Source organism: Setaria italica, chromosome III, assembly GCF_000263155.2.
Source record: "Setaria italica strain Yugu1 chromosome III, Setaria_italica_v2.0, whole genome shotgun sequence".
NCBI lineage: Eukaryota > Viridiplantae > Streptophyta > Magnoliopsida > Poales > Poaceae > Setaria > Setaria italica.
In genome coordinates, this window is record NC_028452.1 from 31,762,129 (window position 1) to 31,775,045 (window position 12,917).

The window sequence follows — 12,917 nt, forward strand, 5'->3', positions numbered from 1 at the left end:
CGCTACGCCGTAACAGGGTAGTTATAAAGGTAGCTTTCGGGTTTGTCAAGAAGCATGCTATGAGACATGGTCAATCAAGATGGGATTTGCCCCTCTCTGATTGAGAGTGATATCTCTGGGCCCCTCGAGTGATCGGATCCGAAAATGCATGGCCATGCTACGTACGGTTAAGAGTTAACCTACAAAGGGATTCCGAATCACAGGATCGAGAAAGAGCGGTCGGCTTGAAGCTAGACCAAATATCGTGAGGCAAAGGGAATAGCATGTATATTATGTTGTGATGGTTCGTCTGATATGATCTTCGTGTGCGTATAGGAGTTGGCACGTCTTGCTAGAGGCCGCTACCGACTATTGGGCCGAGTAGGAGTACTCGGGCCATGTCTATACGTATCCGAACCCATAGGGTCACACACTTAAGGGGCTGGAAGCCCAATTCGGATCAGATCCGAGTTGGATTAGGTTTAGAAGTACTAATGGGCATCGGATCCAGAGGCCCATCAGGAACCTCTATAAATAGAGGGGTGGGGGCGCCCTAGGGTTTACACCTTTTTGGCGAAACTCATCTGCCGCGCCTCCCACGCCCTCGCCTGTTGCAACTCACGGATCTAGCAGTCCGGCTTGCGACGCTTCCTCCCTGCACGTGTGGATACCTTGGAGGTGTTGCGCCTGCAGCACTTGGACGAGCCGCCGACGAGCCACGACGAGCCGCTGACGAGCCACGACGAGCCGCGGCACGCCGCGGCACGAGGGCGATCGTGCTGCACGTGGACGAGCTGCTGGACGTTGAAGTGATCGACTACGTACGACTACGTGATCGTCTTCACTGCATCGACGCATATCTACATCTTCCGCACCAGTAGTGCGTTGAGTGGTAATCCCGTGATCCTTATACGGCAGTTCTTCCTGGTTTTACGCGGTAGAAATTTTGATTTACGTTAGTGTAGCCTACCTCATATCCCAACAGGAGAGATGCATGCTTAGGCTGTGTCCCATAGCGTGTCACCGTACACGTCAGCTATGTCATCGGACGAGTTGGACGGTGCATCCTCAATGGGCACATTACTCCAAGAAGGCTTCACTTTAGTTCTCGTGGAAGTACAGTACCGTCATATGTACTTATTGTTTGGTCCTGCTCGCCAGTAAGGCCCATCTTCAGGATCGCATCTTTGCCTGTTCTCCCACAGGACGAGGTACTGAGCATGCTTCACCCTCCAATCATTCTCCTTGTACCTCTTCTTGCGGTCGATCCTGCATCACAAATTAGTCAAGTTATTAGCATAACATGTTACATACGTGTATCGAAAAAGCAAAGTAGGTAATGAATCCTGCATACCTGTGCAGTTGTTGCCAAGTCGATAATTCCAAAGGAGCGAAAGGTTGCATCCTACCAAACTGCCACATCACCCTATGCGGCATGTGGAACTCTACGATATAGTATAAGATCATTGGAGTCGTGCACCTCCACAACTCTCTGTCTCTGTAGCACATCGGTGAAAATACGATTTGGCACAGCTGTTAACGGTCGTATGGTTTCCATTCAACCTTCAAAAATTGGTACACAATAGTTATTTCATAGGTCATTATATGGAATAGAGCTTAAAAAACTCTGGTGCCCAAATTACCTGGTGCTGCATGACAACATCCAACTCGTTCGTGTAGGCCCTGTAGCGCCTATTTGGATTGCCACGAACGGGATGCACATGCTTCCACACATGATAGAATGTGGGATGAGCATCGTTTCGATGCCATTGCTAGAATTTCTAGTAAATCCAATTGTTAGCATGGTATAGAAGTTTTGAGAACTGTAAAGCGGAAAAGGAAAGTCGCCATTGTGACTTACATCAACGCAAAGATGGCAAGGTCAACCCATGGGCATTCACTCCAAAATCCAGATCTGCAGCATATAGGTGCACCCTCCAACATTTGAATCCCTTGCAGTGCGTCTGCAAGCCTCACATAGCTACATGTACAGCCAGGCGAGAACCGTTGAGCCCCAACTGTACAGGGCTATGTTGTCCCAATCCTGACCCAAAATTGGGAGAACCATCCAAGATACCATGTTCCCGACTGCATCAGGAAGAAGGAATGTGCTGACAAAGTGCCATAACCAAACACAAGCGTATCTCTGCACAACCTCGTCATTTGCTCCCTGCGGGCAAACTTTGAAGTGCTCCCTCAACCATGCGAAGCTCACACAGGAGTTCTTCTTGGAGTTGTCTCCTTCCTCTGGCTCTAGCAGCCTAATCCCAATATGCATTGCTACCATGTCACGCCAATTCTCATTTTGTATGATTCCCGTCACTAGATGCCCCACCAGTGGAAGACCGAGTATCATGGCGATGTCCTGCATCGTGATGGTCATTTCTCCAAATGGGAGGTGGAAGGTGTGAGTCTCCGGACGCCACCTGTCAACCATAGCGGTCAACAATGGTCCGTCCATTGGAGGGACACCCACAACAACCTGAACCGCAATGTCCAGGAATCCTGCTCTCTGCAGGTACTATGCGTAGCGCTCATCCCACCTAAATGGTAAGTGCACTCTCGCCCTTAGTGGCTTCAAATCCTACAAAATAACCAAATAATTGGATATAAGATTATTACTTACCAACAAGCAAATAGACAGATGGAAAAGGTGGTTTCGAAAAAAAATGAAAAGTGAATGCATTTGAGATGAAAACTAGAATCCAAACTACATAAGCTCATCAACTATAGGAATAAAGGGTTGCTAAAGTGCTAAGTAACACAAATATGATATAAATGTCATTTTTAGTGTGAAATTGTGCTCATTGTACACAACAAACTGGAATAAGTGTTTTTCATCACCGTTTTCAAGTTCAAACTTAATGTCAGCTGAGAATTACACATTAATATTAAGGGACAGTCTTAGCATCAATTTATAAGAATTTCATAACGACTAGTCATATTTTCGACATGCAAGTGAAAACGCATGTTAAGCACTATTGTGACAAATTAGCAAGCATTGATAAGAACTGATGTAGTACCTCATGCAGGTCGGCGAGGTGGTAGGCGCAGTGTTGCAAGTCGTACGTGGCCTCAAGAAACGGGTACGCTAGGGCCGCCATCCGAAAAAACAACAAACAACATTCGTTAGTAAAAAGGTTCATTGTATGATAAGGACAGTAACAATGAAAATTTACTATCAATAAATGATATAATGATAATCATGCAAAATACGAGCAACGCGCCTACCCTTATGTTGGAAGAACGTGGCCTATTATTTTTCGCCCTAGATTTCGTGGCCTTAAAATTTCTATTGCGACATGTGCAATTCTTAATGATGTTGTAGCACTTTGAGCAACAATTTTTCGACTTGTCCACATCAAAATCACCAGTGCCATAATCTGCAGAAAACCTCCCTTGTGACACATCCATGTCGCCTCTCAAACGCTTCTTCTACCTGCTTCCTACTTTATTTCTCATCAAATTGGGGTTGGGGACGTACCCTACCCCTTCATATGCCGGCCATTGTGACAGATCAAGGTAAGGTTGAAAGTTAGATTCCCATATTCTGACGGTGTGCTCCCTAGAGTACAACGGTGACATGTACAAGGGACTTTCATAGTTAAGATCTCTTGCCTTGCAAGCTGTAATGAAGTGTGAACATGGACGATGCAACAATTGAGGAACATTGCAGGTGTACGAAACTTCGTTCAGATCCACTCTGTAGTGTCAGCCTCCATAGCTCTCACCCCCAACGTTAGTAGTACCGCAACTTCATATAGAATACACCATCCTTTCTGGCCCGTACGGTTCTGCTAAGTGGTGCACGGATCTAAACTCAGCCTGTGATAAAAATTCATCTACAACCTTCCTAATCCTATGGCCTTCATCCAACATTGCATGTGCCTTTTGCCATCGGTCCACAAAGTAGGCGTTGCATTTTTCGAATGAGTATTCAATAATTTTAGAGACGGGCCTACTTTGGATGCCTTTGAAAATAGCGTTTAGTGATTCCGAGTAGTTCGTGGTCATAATACCCTAACGCATCCCTCCCTCATCGAAAGCCTGCGCCCATTTATCCTTATCCTCTATTTCACCTTTCAACCATTCTTTTGCATCATCGTTCGAGTCCTTCACTAGATTTTCTAACTTCTCACTAAATTCTATCTCCGTATGTACGTTGCATAAAGTCTTCAATTTTCCAATCACGTAGTTGGTCTTCTGTTGACGCGACATGTTGGTAGTAAAGTGCCTCGTGCACCACCTATGCACAAGCGGTGGAAAACCATACATGTGGACGTTCACACAATTTAGGAGCCCATGGTGCCTATCTGATATCATACACACTTGCCGTGAAGGTCTAAGTATGTGTCGCCGAACCAGTTTCATAAACCATGACCAACTCTTATTTTTCTCTCACTCTCAGCCAAGGCAAAAGCAAGAGGCACAAGCTGCTATTCTGGATCGACACCAACTGCCATCAGTAGTGTACCCTTATACTTTCCAGTCAAAAATGTATCATCCACCAGTATCACAGGACGACAATATTGAAATGCCTCACTACATTGAGGAAAGCACCAAAATACCCTTTGGAGCAAGTGCTTCAAAACTTCATTGTCAGGATGTATCATGCCACATGAGTTAATGAACCATTTAATCCCGGGATTGTAGTAGGCCATAGCCGTGAGTGCCCTAGGAACCATGCCATACGACTCCTTCCAGTCCCCCCAAAGCAGGACAACAGCGTGTTGCTTCGCCCGCCAAGCGTTTGAATACTTGACACGGTATCTAGTAAAAACGAAGATGGACTCCACGAGGGATGGCACCGATGTCTCGCTGTCTTTACGGATAATGCCTAGGTACGCCGTCCAAGGTACTTTGTTGTACACTGGATGTGCACTTGCTTCGGCTGTGAAGAACGACAAGTATGCGGTTACACAACATTTGAAATCCTCCATTGTTCGATGCTTGATATTAGCCAAGACCATACACGCTAATGGCATCCTTTCTTGCACATCACATTATACCTGAAGTTCTTATCGGAGTGAACTACGCTAAAAGGTCTATGTAACCTTACTGCGTAATCAGCCAAAAAATAACTTCAGCTCCTCAAGACTTTTGAACTTCATTCCCTTCTTAATCACTGGACTCTCACTAAATGGTATCCCTTCGAAATTCACCATACTAGATTCACATATGGCTTTGTGGACCATACTGATGTCCTTGTCATTGGGAACGGATGGCAGTTTGGCATCACGTTCCTTCAACAACCGCAACTCGTTCTGGGTGTAAGAAAAACATTGATCCATACGACCAATGCCTTCTACATCATACACGGTTGCGGTGTCGAACTGCGGTCCATCTTCTTCATATTCTAACTCCTCGTCCTCATTTTCATGCCCACTACTCTGAGATGGTGACTCCTCCTCTGCCTCGACACCTACTACCCCATCTTTCTTGAATTCACTATCTTCGAAACCCATAGATACATCATCATCATCTATATTTGTTTCATCCCTCTCAAAAGTGTTATTGGGAAAATTATCATTGGCAATGGCCAAGTTAAAAATAGATTTTGTTTCACCTAACACGTGTTGCAAAATTTCTGACTCCTGAGTACCATTACCATTCACTACTAGCACTTCATCCCTCAAAACAACATTTGGGCCAGGCATACGAACAATTTCAACATTTGGGCCGAATCGCCGGAGATTTGGAGGGTTTGGGGGTGGGGCGACGGCCGGCGGCGTGGAGGAGTTCGGGCGCGGGTGTTCTGGAGGAAGAAGAAATGAGGGAGGGAGGGAGGGAGGAGCCGGCGCGCGTGTAGGCGGGGCGCTGCCACGCCAGGCGGGCTAGCGCGGCACGCACTTGCCCACGTCAGCGCATACCTGGCCCAGCGCCGCGCCGCGCTAGCGTGGTAGGGATCCATCGCGTTAGTGCATGTGGCGCGGCAGATGCTTCCTGCGGTATATATTAAAAAAATTAAAAATAAAAAAATTCCCATAAAGCCTGCGTGATCCAGCTCCCCGGTGGCTCAATTTCAGAACTCTTCTCCGTCGTTCCCAATTCCACCTGAAACTCGGACGCGCCCCTTAAAATCTCCCAAACCCCCGCAGGCAACAACCGGCGACGATCCATGACGCCGGCGCACAAGCCCCGCAAGCGCGGCCCGCCGGCTCCATCTCCGCCTCCACCCGCGGCACGCCCCGTCCAGCTCCCGCCGCCGGGCTTCATCGCCGACCGCGCGGAGGCCGCGGCGCGCGTGGAGCGTCTGCTGCGCTACCAGTTCCGCGACCGCGCCCTCCTCGACGAGGCGCTCACGCACCAGTCCTTCTCCGACACGGCGACTTCCTACCAGCGGCTCGAGTTCGTCGGGGACGCCGCGCTCGGCCTCGCCTTCACCAACTTCCTCTACCTCACCAACCCCACCCTCGGTCCCGGCGCGCTCTCCACGCTCCGCGCCGCCAACATCTCCACCGAGAAGCTTGCGCGTGTCGCCGTCCGCCACGACCTCTACCCGCTGCTCCGCCGCAAGTGCGCCCGCCTCGACCTCCTTGTAAGCGCATAATCGGCCTGGACTCCCCACGAACTGTGTAAATCTCGGAGTATATAGGAAGCTCTGCTGTTGGGTTGGCTTTGCGTGGCAGGTCAAGATCCGGGTGTAGATAGTTGCTAAAACTGTCATGCCTTTTTCTGCTAGAATTGTATTCGTTGCAAAGTCCTGTAGTGCTGTGCCTACTGACCTCGAACACACACTAAAATTTAGTTTATTTTTATATTCTCATCTTCTGAAGCAATTGATGTTTTTGATCTAGTTTTTTTTCTTAGGGCCTGTTTGGATACAGGCTCATAAACTTGTTTAGTACCTGTCACATCGAATGTTTGGATACTAATTAGGAGTATTAAATATAGTCTAATTACAAAACTAATTACACAGATGGAGTCTAATTCGCGAGACGAATCTATTAAACCTAATTAGTCCATGATTTGACAATGTGGTGCTACAGTAACCATTTGCTAATGATGGATTAATCAGGCTTAATAGATTCGTCTCGCGAATTAGTATAGGGGTTCTGCAGTTAGTTTTATAATTAGCTCATGCTTAGTCCTCCTAATTAGCGTCCGAACATCCGATGTGACCCCTCCTAAAGTTTAGTACCTCGCATCCAAACACCCCCTTAAGTTCATAGTAAACCCTCTGTTTTTTAATTTTGCTCTGTAAGTATCTCATCTCCACTTAATATTTTATTTGTAAGATACCATATGTTTTTATGATTTATTTTTATTGGGCCATGTGCAGGTAGGCCAGTTTATTGATTCAGTGAAGGAAGAACTAAACGAGGACCTTGCCACTGCACCCTATGGTGGTAGTGTGGTTAAAGCTCCCAAGGTTCTTGCGGATATTGTTGAGTCCATCGCTGCTGCTGTCTACGTTGATTGCAAATTTGACCTTGAGAAGCTTTGGAAGGTTTTTATTTTATTTATTAGTTATGTTTACTTCATTCCGTACACAAATGTATTCAGTTTTGTACATTGACATAGACTCTGAAAAATCACTTTTGACCAGTATTTTTATTCTTATTAGATCAGAAAAAACTACAGCATAAAGCTGATTTCATGGTTTACTAAAACAACCATGCTCATTAGCAAAGAACACATTGTATTTTTCACCTTCATTCGGTAGACAACAGATTATGACCTGCAATCTAACACTATGAAGATAGAGTAGAGGAGCCCTTGAATTTAGTTGTCAATGCTTCACTCCTAGGTTGATAAGTTATTGGCATCACAGGCAGCTGAAATTACCATCTGTCCCTTACAAGTGTGTGCCTGGTTGGTTAGAGTCCCTTGTCTGGAATGAGAATTGTTGAAAGTGTAGTTTTGCATCAGGTATGTCAAAGAATTGTTTAGTTTTTGAAATATAGTTTAAAAGTCTAGTTTGGTCAAGTATATATTTATATCCTAAAATTATTTATTAATGGAAAATTATTCTTATATTAATTCTGTTATCTTGTATGATACCTTTTACCTACAACTGTAGTCCAGAAATTTATCTTTGCAATCATTGAAATGATTATATATAGATTAGTTGGATGAAATTTGTCTGCACGCTATTTGAAATGACTAGGAATAGAGATTAGTTTACTTGGATTAACTGTTGTAGTGACAGCTTTACTGTATGTTTATGTTTCTATTTTATGGTTCAGGTTACAAGGTGGCTCTTTGAGCCAATTGTCACAGCAGAAACCATAGATGAACAACCTGTGAGAACATTGCATGAGTTATGCCAGAAACATGGCAAAGTTGCACAGTTTAAGACATGGCAGAGAGGTGGGATGATGGTGGTAAATGTATTTGTTGGTGGGGAGATGGTTGGGCTTGGCTCCTCGGAGCAGAAGGTAATTGCTAAGCTCAATGCTGCACGAGATGCGTTAGGCAAGCTTGTCAGTGGTGCAAAGCAGCAAGTATTGATCACCGGGGTTGGCAATGGATTGGGGGATGAGGTTGGAGAGCTCAGGGAGTGTAAACATAAACTTACTGAGCACTGCATCGGAAAGAATTGGCCAAAACCCATCTTTAAGTAAGATTCTCAACGTCTTGAATCAATTTTTAGACATGAGCTCATTGCAGTGTAAACATATGCTCCTTTCTTATCAATTTGTAGACATGATTAATAATGTGCTGATTTCTCAATGTCTCCCCTCATTGCCAGCTTCATGAGTTGTTTGCTGACTGCATGACGCATGCACATTCTCCAAATGTATATGATATTAGAATGTGGATTTAATTTTAGAGAAGTTGATAATATTTGTTGTCTTATCAATCTTGTTAATTATTTGGTTACTTTATTCTGCACCTTGTATTTAAATTTTTCTGTCAGCCTAATTTCATTCCTGTATCATTTAGCACTGGCCAGAGTATAGTAACTTATTCTTTTTTACTACAGCTGGATCAAACTTGGAAACATGATCATATCTTGTATGTGTCCATCTCAGGTGAAAACACCACAAATATTAGGAAATCTTGCAAATTCGAAAAACTAGTACTGAGGTGCCTTTTTTGGTTCAAAATTTGGCACACCTATAGGTGAGACTATGATATAAATCCACACAAAATTTAAAGTTCAAAGTTGATCTGGTGTAATACAAAAATGACAAATTCATGTGCCAAGCATGGGAAGACTGCATACGCAGATGAAATGTCTTTTTTTTAATCTATTAAATGAAACTGAATTTGGACTTGAATTTTTTTTGTGAGTGTATATCGTTACATCATCCAGGGTTGTGCGTAATTTAAAAATTTCTCCAAGCTTGTAGGTATGGTTTTTGACGAACTTGCAAAATTTCTAATGTTTGTGGTGTTTTCACTAGAGAGGCACCCATTTGTGCAAACCACTTGCGTGCCAAATCACCATGGTTGACCAAAAAGACTTATGACTGGTTTTGATTTCAAGAGGGCCTTTTGAATAAAAATTTCTGGATCATGGTGACTTTGTCTGGAAACTAATATGTAACTTAAATGACAAACCTTTCTGGTGATCTGGTCATTTATTAAAAGGCTAGATCCGGGATGCTGGAAAACCCACCTAGAAATATACTGAAGACAGCAAAACTTCAGTGACTTCTAAGGAAATGCAATTGTTACCATTTGTTACAAAGTTTTGATCTTTGATGCATATGTATGACTCGAGTATCCTCACATGTTAACAAGCTGGTAACTCATCAGTTTGCTTTTCAGGTTGGAAAGAGAAGGCGGCCCTGCACATGAAAGGAAGTTTGTGTGTTCTGTTCAGGTAGAAACCCAAAATGGCACTTTTGTAACAATAGGTGATCCTATGTCAAGGTTAAAGGATGCAGAGAACTCCGCTGCACAGAAGATGGTGGAACTACTATTGCAGTTGTGAGATCTTTTCATGTACATGGCTAGGTCACTTGTAACCTCCTTTTGGAAAAAAAACATATTTTCTTCAAGGATAGATACCTATTATGGCAGCTCTGTGGAACTGTGGATTATGCCAGTTTGGTACCATTCATAGTTGAGCATTTTTCTAAACCATGTATTTTTAGGATGCATAAATCTAGACAACTTATGCTAGATAGTTTTTGGGAAACTGGTTTGTCCATTACCTGAACAGTTCTGGCTTTGTCCTGTTTTATGTTGCAATGTTCAGTGTTGAATGTTTTGTGGATTTTATGTTTGGATCGTTTCAAAAATAGAAAATTACTATATTCTGCGAGGGAAAGGAGGAAATTATTGAGTCCTAACCATTTTCTTTGGGAAAAAACCTGGTTTTGGTGCACTAGCTGTTCTTAATTTATTCCTTGGTGAAGTTTCAAATAGATTGTGCATTCAATAAACTTTTTTGAAGATTCCATTGAGCTTTTGAAAATTGTATAGCTAGATTGTCTTGAAAAGTAGCTTCATAATATTATATTTCACATATATCTTATACTGCTAATTAATGGTTGAAGCAGGTCATGTTGTTGCCCAAAACAGCACCCTTTTGTCATCATTATTTTGAAGGAAACTGTGTTTGTCATGTTGAGGTGGTTGTAGCAGGCTGAGGCTCATGAAACTTTGTAGCCTTGTCCATAACAAGTGGTCATTTATTCATTTAGGAAATTTGTCTATGGCACACACATTTCAATGATTTTGTATGTTGGACACTTGTTTTCTTGACCTAAAGTCAAGTTTTTTTTTTTTTTTGCAGAGTCCAACAGACAGGTTGGTTTTATTCATTTTGGTTTCTCACAAGCACTACTGTTGACTGCTACATGTTATACTTATTTTTTTTGTTAGTGTAGTTTCACATTGTCTTTTGTTTGTATGATAAAATTTCTTTGCTACTTATATTGTTGCCTTTCTGATACGCATCTCACCAACTACGTCCTACTTGATTTAACTTAAATGTTACTTGCACAATATATGGGAAACAGTACCAGTGTTCTGCTTTGTCAGGTAAATCCCAAAAGCTGGTTGCATTATGTCTTTTGGTGATGCCATTTTCTGTTTCCCTGTGGTGTTGGGAATATTGGTGAGTCTAAGAGTATTATGTCAAAGAAATTACATGCAACATCTTTTAGAGATATAAATTGCTGGTAAACATTTATTGCAGCTTCATTGAGGTTTACGGTTGCTTATATGTAGTAACTAGTTCTTGTTTACTGCTTCTATACCTGACGTGACATCAGTACATGCAGTCAATAGTTTTAAAGTAAATTTACATTTCCAAAACTTCCGAAATCAACAATATTTGCTTATTCATGCTTTTCAGGCTTTAGTCCTCAAGATGCATGGATAGTCCCGTAAGATGGGATGGGAGTTCAGTTGCTTGTTGAGATCTTACAATTGGCAATTGAAGTCAAATATGGAGGATATATCTACATAGAAAACCTGTGGGAAAAGATGATGCTGGAACTTCAATGTTTAGGAAAAGATCATATTTTTTTTATCACTATGGAAGCTTGGAAATTTGAAGGTAATGAAAGATAAATATTTACATGATTCATAACATAATTGTGATTGATCTCCATTCAACAGATCAGGTACAAACAAGAACCTCCTCTTGTACTACATGGAATCACTTGCATGCTTGAAGCTGGAGATTAGATTGGATAATTTGACGGACATGGAATGGAAAGCCAACTTTTTGTGCATTGTTTTGACTTGTGGAGCCCGCAGGAGGGAAAAGTAATGATGGACCCTGTATGCATTACCACAAAAGGCAATTATCTGTGCCCACACTCGGGTTACCCGGTATATCATTCCACAATATCCAGCACTCTTTCTGGGAACCATTATATACAATCTAGATCCACAATATCCTCTCAGATCAACAAATATATGAAGTAAGATATCTTAAAACGTGCAGAGCTCTTCCTGTTGTTTTTTCTGACCCTATTCAGTGGTTTATTTATTTTCGTGGGCAGGACCAGAATTGCCTATTATATTGTTCAAGAAAAAAATGATAACGTAGTTACAGAGCAGATTAACTAACCATAAAAAAGGATTACTTGGGATATTAAGGCCATTCCTCTTTTGTTGAAAATATAAATTCATCTCAGTTACTGTAGTATAGTGCCCAATGTCAGAAATTTCTGACATTATCATTTATCAAAATGAGTCATCAGTCAGAGAGGGAGCTCCAACCTGGATTAACTGAATCAGGAGCATCTTCTGAAGATTCTTGACAAAAGTCAGCTTTTTGAAGCTGTCCAGGAGTTGGAATAGTGAAATTCACAACTTAAGAGTTCGTGCTGCATTTATGGTTTGTTTGCTAGAACTTTACAGATTGGATATTCTAGACTTCTAGGCGTTCACTTTCAAACTGAAATACATGTCCTGACACTAAATTTCTAGAATTCAAACTATTTCTGACACGTGCAACTATTTCTGTTACGCCTTGAACTGCATGCACGGGTAGAGGTTGTGACCTTTTGGGGGAAAAAGGCATCTTCATTTGCAAATGCCCTTGTTCTTCCATGCCCAGCTCCGCCTGATCAACAATCGGTCAAACCAAGCACAGTTCAAGCAATCAGAAGCTCCCCCAAGCATGAACAAGCGCGCAGAAAGAGTGAGAAGCACGAATCCTAGGGACAGGGAGCCCAGGCGCTGCATCTCTGTGGCTGAGCTGCACCGCGCAGAACCACTTCGCGGCGGCCAGGCGCGAGATACAGTGCTTGGAGTAGTTGGAGTCCATCTATTCGGTGCGAGCGGGCTGATACTGCTCCCATTCCTTGCCGTATCCTCCTCTAGCGGTGGCTGCAGGCTGTAGCTCAGGAGATTTTGGGTTCTCGTGCCGCCGTTATCGCACGCTACACCGCCCCCCGAGCCCCCAGCGCATTGCCGCTCCCACGCGCAACGAGAAGAGGCATGTTGTAACCGCCATCAGTGATGGTTCCACCTCGTCCTCGTGGAGTCGTGGTCTAATGTTGGGTTGGCCTAAGGAGAGGAGG

At 43.2% G+C, this 12,917-nt stretch overlaps 1 protein-coding gene across 6 annotated transcripts; it reads left to right on the forward strand.

Annotated features, from left to right (window-relative positions):
- The first annotated feature begins 5,984 nt into the window (after window positions 1-5,984).
- LOC101755110 (ribonuclease 3-like protein 2) lies at window positions 5,985-11,832 on the forward strand. Of its 6 annotated transcripts, XR_001163491.2 has the most exons (6): window positions 5,985-6,517; window positions 7,262-7,429; window positions 8,169-8,542; window positions 9,688-10,996; window positions 11,237-11,440; window positions 11,503-11,832. XR_001163491.2 is itself a non-coding variant. In XM_004962460.3 (5 exons), the coding sequence occupies exons 1-5, from the start codon at window positions 6,098-6,100 to the stop codon at window positions 9,727-9,729; spliced, it is 1,041 nt and encodes a 346-aa protein (XP_004962517.1). In that variant the 5' UTR covers window positions 5,985-6,097; the 3' UTR covers window positions 9,730-9,873. The 6 variants fall into 6 exon arrangements, 3 of the variants coding, with proteins under 3 accessions (XP_004962517.1, XP_022681221.1, XP_012699752.1); XR_001163490.2 differs by having other exon boundaries at window positions 9,688-11,440; XR_001163492.2 differs by having other exon boundaries at window positions 9,688-11,440; window positions 11,508-11,832.
- The last annotated feature ends 1,085 nt before the right edge of the window (window positions 11,833-12,917 follow it).